At 33.4% G+C, this 11,964-nt stretch overlaps 1 protein-coding gene across 2 annotated transcripts; it reads right to left on the reverse strand.

The window, feature by feature from the left end:
- Positions 1–8,409: 8,409 nt before the first annotated feature.
- On the reverse strand, positions 8,410–10,285 carry LOC120189508 (dormancy-associated protein homolog 3-like). 2 transcript variants are annotated; one of them, XM_039192780.1, is made up of 3 exons: positions 10,083–10,285; positions 9,671–9,829; positions 8,410–8,701 (listed from the first exon to the last, which is right to left on the reverse strand). In XM_039192780.1, exons 1-3 carry the CDS (start codon positions 10,198–10,200, stop codon positions 8,598–8,600), a joined length of 381 nt encoding a protein of 126 aa, XP_039048711.1. In that variant the 5' UTR covers positions 10,201–10,285; the 3' UTR covers positions 8,410–8,597. The 2 variants fall into 2 exon arrangements, with proteins under 2 accessions (XP_039048711.1, XP_039048710.1); XM_039192779.1 differs by having other exon boundaries at positions 8,410–8,708; positions 10,083–10,281.
- Between the last annotated feature and the right edge of the window lie 1,679 nt (positions 10,286–11,964).

The raw sequence follows: 11,964 nt of genomic DNA on the forward strand, positions 1-11,964 counted from the left end.
CGATTTAACTCTTCCCGGATCGACTCAATAGGCGATTAAACCTTTAAATGAGTGAGGCTCTGATACCAATTGTTGAGTTAATCGATTAACGGAATTGGCCAAGAGGGGGTTAATTGGTAATTAAAAATTTGGTGAAAGTTTTTTGCAGAAAATTGAAAGTAATTGCACAGTGATTTAGAGTGGTTCGACTTTCTCAATCAAAGTCTACGTACACTACCTTAGCTATCCACACTAAGGATTTTCCAAAAAATTTGTTATTTCTTTTGAGGCCAAAGAGATAACCTTACAACACCCTCAAGAATATACTCCAATTCTTGAGAACACTCTTTCCCAAAGAGAAGATTACAAATTTCCAAACTTACAAGAAAAACCTCACAAGGCAAATATGTTTGCACAATTCTAGAACAAAGAAAGAACACTCAAGAATAAATACAATTGAGCACAATAAGTGTTCTTGAAAGCAAAATAAATATTGAATGGAAAATAGGCTTGAAATGCTCAAACTTGAGGTTTGATGCTTTCTCTTTTGATTCTCTCTTGATTCTAATTGCTTGATATTTCTTTTTCTAGATCAATGGCTTCTAAGCTTGCTTAAATACACCTTGAATCACTTCTGAACGTTGGGGATGATTAGAGAAAATAATATAGCCGTTTTAGTGTGAAAACAATTAATAAAACAGTTTGGAGCGTGGGGGGAATCGGTACCCCCTATGGGGAATCGGTTCCCTAAGTGTAAAATTCAAATATTTCAACCGTTATACAATGGGGGAATCGGTACCCCCTGGGGGGAATCAGTTCCCTCCGAGCATACTTGAATTCTCGGAGCCAAACCATTCAGGGGGAATCGGTACCCCCTTGGGGGGGAATCGATTCCCTCTGAGCAATCTGGAATTTTTGGCTTTGAAATGGTTCGAAATACTTTGTAAAATTATTTTGAACTTGTTTTAATATTAAAACTTAATTTTACACTTGAGTAAGGATTAAAAATGATCTTTGAAAGATTTGGAGTAATGTTTTGATATTCGAATAGTTATATCGAATGTACTTAGAAAATCATTTGGAAAAATCTTAAAATTCATTTAACTTAATTTGTTATATCGAAATATCAAAATGTTTTCAATAGATTTCTTTCATTACCCCTTCACAAAAAGAGAAAATATATCCCTTGTGTCTTTATTTGAGCATGAATGATATTTTCTTCTACTTCAACCCTAATCAAGGATCACCCTCCACACTGGGGGCAAGGTGAAGGAAATCTGCTTGCATGAACAAAGATCATCAATCCATATAAGATACCCGAAAAGTGAGCCAAATTCAAAGTGCGAAGATCAAATCAATGCGAGGATAAAAGCAAAGAAAAAAAACAAAGAAAAAAGAAAAGAAAAAATATGACAAAAAGCACATGCAAAGACTCACTCGAGTCAAATGACGCGTCAAGTTTCAAACCATAAGATTGATCAAGCACAATCATTTTAAGATTAGTTCACCATAAGATAATAAAACATCCAAAGATCATAAAGGACGCATACGAGCATATTCAAATCGAACAAGACAAAATTAAAGACAGCGAGACAAATTGATCCTTGGTTCAATAACCCTTAAATACTTGTATAGGGCCTTTTATCCCTTTTTTTCGTAACCGTGAACCATGATCTATATTACGTTCCTGAAAAGTCCCTTCTAATCATACGTGGATTTCTAAACAGAAGAGACTATCTTCAGATCTCATCCCGCCCATCAGGATTAATCTTTTATTTACAAAAGGTTTTTTAAATCTTTAATGTATGATAGAGAAAAAATAACAAAGGGGTTCAAGACGTAAATTCTGAATAACGGCTTGAAACTAAAGGAGGAATCGAGTTGAAAACCTGAAAAGGATGCTCGAATATAAAGATGGTGCAGTTGTTGCATAGGAGGCGATCGTAAATCCCTTGATAAGGCATCGTACAACCCGAGTGTGATCATGAGAGCAGGAAGTCGGGGAATATTTCCAGTAGACGAGCATAGAAGCTACTTCATCATATCTGTGAACATCAAATAAATGAGAGCACCATACCTTAGATCAAAGACAATAACCTGAGACATTTTATCTTTTTCTTACTTAACCATACCTCAAAGATAGCATTGATTTTGACACTTGTCAAATAGCTATAATTTATTGAAGGATTAAAAGTGTAATTAATTCTTTTGATATCTAATGAACTCTGTTTATGAGTTGTTTCAATTGTGAAACTTAAAAGGAGACAATATGTTTTCAAAATTCTTTTTAAAGTTTTGAAAATAAAAAGAAGAAGAAAAACATTTTCAAACAAGGCAAGTTCTCTGAAAGTATCTTGGAATTTAACGAATATCCATCTGAAGCTCAAGATTGAAGCTAGGGCAAGGGAAGCCAAATATTTGGGGCAAAATTTGTTGGGGCATGGAAAATAAATTCTCTCGGGTCAAGGTTTGCAAGAGTACACCCTGGTGGAAATAAAGACAAACTGGACTCAGGGATAGAATGAAGGTTGCTCACACAACCATTCCCCTCACAGATCAACATATACATACATGATACATGAAATATACATCTTTGCATCCAATATTCATCATCAAGTACAATAAAGACTTAGATTTTCCCTCTCTTGAGGACAAATTCAATAATTCATCAAATAAATTACACACGTCATCATGACACCCGTAAGCATCCAAGATAGGTAGTCATAAATACATCATTTCGATCTTTCAAGAAATAAAAGCTAAAAAATGACCAGGTGTCTTCAACCTGAGAGAACAATGTCATCCATAGTTTTGACTTCCTGAATCAACAATCAGATCTTCCGACGATATTTCCTCAAACATACAAGAGTGGACAGTCTATAATCCTTTGAGATCGCCTCTCTCAAAACAAACTTCGTCCCGCTTGAGACATTTTCCCAAAAATTGAAATATTTAGAACAAAATTGATCTCACGTGAGATAGTTTTCCTAAGAAAAAATTTTCTCGCTAGAGACAATTTTCCTTAAACAAAATTAATCTCACTTGAGATTATTTTCTCTAAAAAATGAATTTTATCTCACTTGAGATATCTTCCTCTCAAAAAAATTACGTCTCGCTGGAGACAGTTTTTCTTTAAAATACAAATTCTGAAATTGTCTCACTGGAAATAAAATTGATAAACTTTGAGATTGTTTCCTTTGAAACAAAGTTTTGTCTCTCTTGAGACAATTCTTTTCGAAACAAAAGTCTTTGAATATGTTTCCCTTGAAACAAATTTTGTCTCTCTTGAGACAATTTCTCTTGAAACAAGTTTTTTCTCCCTTGAGATAGTTTCCCTTGAAACAAAATCTTTGAATATGTTCCCCTTGAAACAAATTTCGTCTCCCTTGAGACAGTTTCCTTGAAACAAATTTTGTCTCCCTTGAGACAGTTTCTCTTCAAACACAAATCTTTGAGATCGTATCCCTTGAAACGAAATTTGTATCTCTTGAGACAGTTTCCCTTAAAACAAATTTTGTCTCTCTTGAGACAGTTTCCCATGAAACAAGTTTTGTCTCCCTTGAGACAGTTCATGTTGAAACAAAATCTTTGAATATGTTTCCCTTGAAACAAATTTCATCTCCCTTGAGACAGTTTCCCTGAAACAAATTTTGTCTCTCTTGAGACAGTTTCCCTTGAAACAAGTTTTGTCTCCCTAGAGACAGTTTCTCTTGAAACACGAATCTTTGAGATCGTTTCCCTTGAAACAAATTTTGTCTCTCTTAAAACAGTTTCCCTTAAAAAATTTGTCTCTCTTGAGACAGTTTCCCTTGAAACAAGTTTTGTCTCCCTTGAGACAGTTTCTCTTGAAACACCAATATTTGAGATTTATTTCCTTTGAAACAAGTTTTGTCTCCCTTGAGATAGTTTCCCTTGAAACAAAATCTTTAAATATATTTCCCTTTAAACGAATTTTGTCTCACTAGAGACAGTTTCCTTTGAAACAATAAATTTTATCTTACTCGAGATGGTTTTTCTTAAAACCAACTTCGTCTCTCTTGAGACAGTTTTCCCTCGAAACAAAATCTATCTCACTTGAGATGGTTTTGCCTAAATCCAACTTTGTCTCACTGAATATAGTTTCCCTTCGAAACAAAATTTATCTCACTCGAGATAGCTTCTCTTAAAACAAGTTTCTTATTCATTTTCATCCAGATGTTAAATATTTAACAGGATTCCAAAGTTAGCAGAGGTTTCATTTCACAATTCCATGTTGAAGAAGAAGATTTCAGCAAAGACTCAATTTATGTCTTCATTTTTGAAAGAAATGGATCTCAACAAAATTCGAGGACCTTTGGGTCAATACCTTTATATACTTCAAACACCATTATTACTGATACGTGATAATCTTTTGTAGGCTTAAAACTGTTCAAAGAGAGGTAAATCAATCAACATTTCCAATGGAGAGTTCATAATGAGAAGAACTCATTCGACAGAGGGAGAAGAAGTTCATAATGAGAAGAGTTTGTTCGACCTATCACTCGATTCACGACATTTAGAATCAGTGACACCTCACTTGAGGGATTGACATTTCAAATAGAGAGTTCATAATAAGAACTCATCCGACAGAGGGAGAAGAAGTTCATAATGAGAAGAGCTTGTTCGGCTTATCACTCGATTCATGGCATTTCGAATCAGTGACTTCTTGCTTGAGGGATCAACATTCCAAATTGAGAGTTCATAATGAAAAGAACTCATCAAATAAGGGAGAAAAAGTTCATAATGAGAAGAACTTGTTCAACCTTAGCTCGATTCATCGTATATGGAGTTGAATCAGTAACACCTCACTCGAGGGATCAACATTTCAAGTGGAGAGTTTATAATGAGAATAACTCATCCGATGAGGGAGAAGAAGTTCATAATGAGAAGAACTTGTTTAACCTTAGCTTGTTTCCATCGCATAAGGAGTTGGAACATCATCACTTTGGGTCAAACATCGCAGAAGATAGTGGATTGACATCCCCAGCGAAGAGTTCATAATGATAAAAACTTGTATGATAAAAACACTTGGAGCTCGAAGTTTCACTGATGGGTCGAATCGATAAAAATTGGTGTTTTATGTCTTTTCTCCATTCATGTTCCACAGTAACGAGCAAAGAGGGGCAGCTGTACGCACCAATTTTTTTACCAAACCTACAGCATGCCATGACATGCTTCTGCCTCACCCCTGCTACCACCAACACAACTGTAGGCCCATGCCCTGCCACCATCAACTCCATTGTAGCATCCATCATCGAATACATCAAGAGAAAGGAGGCAAAATTTTTGGTTTTTGATTTTTCTATAAGGGTATATAACCACATCAAATAACAATGTAAAGGGGACAAGTAACAATAAAAAAGGGTTCAAACCAATTTCTGTTTTATTTTTTTACTATTTCGAAACAAAGAAAAAATAAGAGAGAATTGATTCTTACCCATTCGGCCGACGACGTTCACGATACTCGGAGCTTCAGTTTGAGGATCAACCGTTGAAAAGTAAAAAAATACGACGTAGAATAACATACTGAAGATTCACGACGATCAGACGGCGAACGGCGACTGATCGAAGAGGAGAAAGTCGAACGATCTTCGGCTATTTCACGACGAACAGCACCTCCTCTCATAAAACAAACCTCGAATATGAGACGAAAGGCCGAGACAACCTCCCGATGTAATTTGGTGACCGTCGGCCATCGACAGCGACGCAGCGGGTTAAGCCACCGACGAACTGCCAAATTCTAGAGAGAGGGGAGACCCTCTCTCTAAAATTTTTAAAACTAATTAAAAAAAAAAATATTAGTATTTATAGGAAAACTTTAGGGGAAATTACACTTTAAATCCCCCTAAGTTTGGAGTGTTTTGTAAAATGGTCACCTGCAGAGATCGTTTTTGTAGTTTACCCATTTCTTATGCATGTTATGTATTTTGGTTTAATTTCCATTTAGTCCCTATACTTTTAGGCGTGATTTACATTTTAGTCCTTATGTCCCTACGTTTTTATTTATTTTATTTTTAGCACTTTAGTTTTATTAATTTCAATTTAGTTACTGATATGTCATATTTCATGTTTTATTTATTTCTAATTTTGACACTTGATTATCTGTTATTTTATTTTAGTCACTATTTATTCCTGATTTGGTACTTCTTTTCTTATTTGTTGCATTTTGGTCCTTGTATTTTAATATATGTGTATGCTTCATATTCTCATGTATTTTATTGTATGTACCATATGTATGTATTTATTTAAATGTCTTTGTATTTAATAGTAATTTTCAACATTTACTCGTATATTTTCAAGTTTCTTATTTTGAGCTTAGTTTTTTATATCTTACGATTTTGGCCCTAGTTAGCACATTATTATATTTGTTATTATTTATGATTCATACTATTTATATTTTAAGTATTCACTTGTTAATTAGTCAAAGTTTTACTTCCAGCATTTAATTGCATTTAATTTTCATTTATTTATTCTTAATTGGTATTTTTAATTTTATTTTTTCCTTGCAAATTTGTTTGTGCATATGGATCCAGACATTTCGAATATATACGAAAGCCTCATAAGCATAACTCAACTAATTTCATAATTGGATTAATGATAGTATTTATTTATTTTAAAATATTAAAAAATGACCGTCTTAAAGTAACTAGATGTCTTATATTGATATTTTAAAATAAATAAATATCCTAAGAATAAACAAGAAATAGAGTCTGCTTAATTTAATCAAAATTAAAGGGAAAAGAAAATGTTCTTTTATTTAAACTTATCGAGACAATTCGCCTAATTTTATTAGGGATCATGTCTCGATATTTTTAAATAATTGAATATCCCTTATCTTTTCGAATTAAATATTTAATTTGGATTAATTTATTTTTATTTGGTCGAATCAAATTATTTTAATCTCGAATTATTGGGAGAAATTATTATATTCCTTGTATTTCAGTTGGAAAGAGAAATATTCATTCTAAAGTATTTTAGGGATTATTTTCTCTTCGATTGGAAATATTTGAATATTTTATATTCCTCCTTAGAATTTTTCGTTCAATTAAAATTGCATGGTTGGATTTAGAATAATAGGATCGTAACTTAAATTTGTATTCGAATTATTTGATTTCCACTATTAGAGACAATTTATAATCGATGGGGTACCAATTTTGGACGTTGTGGGGGTGTTTATCCTTCCTCGCACGTAATCGGTCCCTGAACCCTTTTTTATTACAAAATATTAATGAATATCTGGTTACACGTAACTTGTTTATCTTTTAAAATAATATTTTCTTAAAAACTCTTTTAAAAGAAAATTTTTAGGTATTCGATCTACCTAACTCAAAAGGTCGATGGCGACTCCAAAACATTTCAAAACAAATTCAAAGAAAAACCCCAAAGTCGTACACCATTTTTCTCCGGGCGAAAAACGATGTCGACAACTCTCAACCATTTGACAATAAACGCTCAATCACTCTGCTGCAGGTACTAGTACTCAAACCCGTGACCTCTAAGAACAACGATTTCTTTAACCACCGAGTAAATTGATTTGTGCCTTACTTTTATAATTAACCTATGTGATGTTAGTTAATAAACAAAAAGTAATTTTCGGTTAACGTTTGGGTTTTCGGATATTTTCTTACAAAAAAAATTTGGGCCTCCGAGGTTTCCAGTGGAGCTTCTCATGAATTAAAACGGATGATTTATCGAATCTTCGACACTCATTTTTGTTGTCAACATATAAATATAGAACCTTTTTAATATATATTAAAAATAAAAATACTTAAAATATTAAAAATAAGAGGAACAATTAGTACATCTTTCCCACTTTGTATCTTTAAATTTAAATTAAATTTAGATGCCTATTTTATATTTATTAATAATCTCTTATAATTTGACCCTATTTTATAATACATTTACCAATACAATTAAATTTATTTATATTTATATTTTGTTCGAACTATTAGATTAATTTTTTAATATTTTGTATAAAATTATTGTATAATTTTAAATAACTAATTTTTTATATTAATACGTATCTTATTACATGTTTAATTTAAGATTATGATTATAAATCATCATTATAATTTTAAATACTAAATAATTGAAGGACGAAGCCCGGGATTGGTATTAGAAGGGCCAAAGTGAGAATATAAAATTTTGGAGGGTAAAGGTCAAATAAATTGCTTGAAAAGGGCTTATATTATTAAATAATTGGCAATTAGCATGGGCAAAACTACCATCGTTTGGTAGAGCCCCACCACTACTTGAGAACCCTATTTGCTCTTACCTTCGGCAAATATATTCGTAATCCAAGTCCATTGTTATGGAGGCTGCACACTCGGACACACTAAACAGATTGAAGATTCATGAGCAACAGAAACCGGCAACGAAATCTTATTCCGACAAGTTCAAAGACAACAAAGATGGGAGATGACGACAAGCTCTTTATACAGAAGCAGCAAACTTCAATCTTACAGTACATTACCATGGTTCTTACATAGTACAGTAAGATACACGTTCAAGAGAACTACGCATGCGAAAGGTACACAACCCTAGCTAAAATTGACAAGCTGCAAAGGCATCTGTTTAGTTGCAGAATACGAAGAGACGGCTCATATATCACACGTCGTAAGGAGGACGAGGGCTCCTTGATCCAACCTCGTTAGCCTTCTCGTACGCGTCCGATATTGACCTTCTCCGAAATCGAAAAGACTCTCTGCCTCCTAACAACACCCCATCCACATTAACAAATCAAAGAATCTACATTTACACTTACGATTACAACTTATACAAAAAAATAAGATCGTATGTGCTATACGCTAACCTTCCTACCTTTAATCTTAACCATCCGTGTAATCCACGGAATCATGAAAACCCTAAATTCACTAAGTTTAGGCAGCATGCATTCAAAGTCTTATCAATTATGTAAAAATAACATCTAAACATCATACAAAAAGCAAAGTTGAGGCATACATTTGCTACACAAAATAAAACCTTGCGTCATGGCTATGATTTTAACACACACATTATATATATATATGATCAGAGATGGACCTAGGGAGAGCGGGTGGATGCGGTACCTAAAATTTAAATTATCATATATTTTAATTTTTTTTGTATTTACTATTAAAAATCTATATGTTTTCATACCAAAAAATTTATAAGTTCACACACTAAAATTTTATAAATTCAAATCGTTATATTGACCTACCATTGCATTATTGTGCATTGTACCCCAAAAAGGAAATGAAAGGCCGAAGACATATTAATAATAAATACACCATGAATATGTAACCTAAATGGACCAAAACAATATATTTACCTAAGCTTTTATAATATTCACGTATACCGACACAAGTTGTTAACGAAAAAACCAGTGTTTCAAATAATAATCCATATGATATCGATTATACAGTGTTCATATGTTGAGGGCAAGTTTGTGATTTGACACCCCTCAAATAAAATACTCGCTTGCATCCCAACTAACGTTCCACCGTAACGCACCATTTGCTTTAATTATCCATTCACGAAACATGCTACAAATCTCTCGAATGACATAACTACCCTCCTAAAGTCCACTTATGAACATTTTTCTAGACACTTGATTGTCTTCCAATTGGGGGACAGTTTCGGGATATATGAAATGAATGAGGACAAATTCGGAAGTTAGAGAGAGAAATGTTACCGGAAAAAGGCGATACCGGAGGAGTTGAACCGGCTGGCGAAACCGGCGGCGATCCGGTATGATAACCAGGCGGCTTTACGATCATGATACTACGTGTCACTCTCGTTGCTTCCTCCGGCGTTTCATCACCGTACGATCTCACACTCCCGCCATCAGGTTCTGATCATTAGACCGCGCCAAATCAAATAAAAGTTACGCGAATAATGATAATACAGAAAAAAAAAATTCATTCGCAACAGTTCTTCGTTTTGTTTGTAAATTATATTTGCTTCGACTTAACACTTTGAATTACTTTCAGTGACAATTGATTCCTTTAAGTGAGGAATTATTGTTTTATATATAGTTAAAGTGTGTCACCGCCACCTTCGGCGTTATATTAAACGCGATTGGTGGAGGGAAGGCCTAAGCGTACCCTTGGCGGAGCTAGGCCGGAAAGTGAAAGTGGAGTGCTTTCGGAGCTTGCCGAGGCCGTTATCGGGTGGGGGACCGGCAACGGTATCGTCCCACAACTGGTCAAGCAGCCGCATCATATCGGAAAACGAACGTAGATCGTCGTATTTTGACGGATCGGCGTATGCTAATGATCAGTAAAAAACTCAATAGCCAGGAGAGGGAGAACAGTGGGGTGACGAACATATTTAACGACGAAATGAAGGTTAAATGTCGAACGAGTTAAGATAAATCGAGATCGTAGATTTAGATCTGAAAAACGATAGTGACGTGGAAGCTGGATCGAGGAGCACGTAGTTGCGGATAAGATTGGCAGGACCAATAAACTCGGAGATCATTGGCTCCCATGGCATGTCACGTGACTAGGTCGGCTTTTACGATCCAGGAAAAGTCGAAGATACCCTTTACTTATCCAGTTGGATTATAGATAGTCAGGGGTTTTCTAGAAAATTACGAGGCAGACAGGATTAGACTCTCAGCCGCCTTATGATATAATATTGTATTTATCATCACAATAATTAATCCATCTTTTATTTTAATATTTAATGTACACTAATAATTAGTAATAATATATATATATACACACTAATAATTTATCCTTAAAAAAATGTCTGAAATTTTGAGCATTTAAAGTATGTGTAAATATTATGAGTTTAATTTAAATCTTATTTATATTATTATATATATTTTTATTATCAATCAGTTTATTTATATTATTATATATTTTTTATTTATCTCATAATGATATATAATTTTACCATATATTTGTTGATAAGACTAAATTGATTGTGACAGTTATTGAAGTTTATCTATAAAGATTGGTGCGAATTGTCTCCGACTTAATCTTGTTTTGAAAGCTACGAGTCTCATTTACGCCCTTATAATAAAATTATAGATGAATAAATTATTTAGTCAAACACAAAATACAAATGCATTACCATAATAGTATTTAAAAAATATAAGACTAAAGTCCAAATGAAATGAAACCTTTTAATTGGTTATTGGCATTCGATTTATTAATAATTAATTAATATCGAGTTTTACATAGATCTATTATGACAGTGACTCTTTTAACCCTGTTTATTCTATATATAAACATTAAGATTCGAATCCTAAATATTATTTAAAGATTCTTATACCTCATCACATTAGATCAATATATTGTTGTTAATGACTTCCTTTTTTCAATAGAAAACCCAAATGACTAAAAGAGTTATGATATGTATATGTCATTATACGGATACAATGAATGGAACTAATAAGTCATATGACAGAGACAACCTATATACATTAATACACGTCTCACTATCTAAAATAAAGTTAAGAAGCTCACTATCCTCTAGGGGATAATACCAATTTGAAATTTGCCCAAAATAATAACTTATATGAAAAGGTGAGGGCATGTTGTGTGGATGTAAAATCGGGTAATCGTTTCAGGTTTAAGTTGAATTCTGTTAGATCAAGTAAAATTGGATACAGGTCGTGTCAGGTCAATTTGATGGTTCGACTCGGATTAGGTTGGATTCATGCCAAATCAGTTCGGGTCATTTTCAGGTTAATTTGACATCAGATTCAGGTCGGGTTAATTTCAATTCGGATCGATATCAGCTCAGGTCTAGAGCAGTTAAAACCATGTTAATTTATGTTCGGATAGACTTCAGTCGGATATCATTCAGATCGGGTCAGATCATGACAAATAAAATTCAGGTCGGATTTTTACCGGATACGGATTAACTTCAGGTCGGGTCATTTTTTATTTTAGATTAATTATTTTTCGCCTTTCGTAAACGTTGAATTGCAAATTACTAAAAATATAAATAATTATGGATCAATTTTAATAATTC

The sequence above is a fragment of the Hibiscus syriacus genome, unplaced genomic scaffold (assembly GCF_006381635.1).
Source record: "Hibiscus syriacus cultivar Baekdansim isolate YM2019G1 unplaced genomic scaffold, ASM638163v2 tig00116958_pilon, whole genome shotgun sequence".
Lineage (NCBI taxonomy): Eukaryota > Viridiplantae > Streptophyta > Magnoliopsida > Malvales > Malvaceae > Hibiscus > Hibiscus syriacus.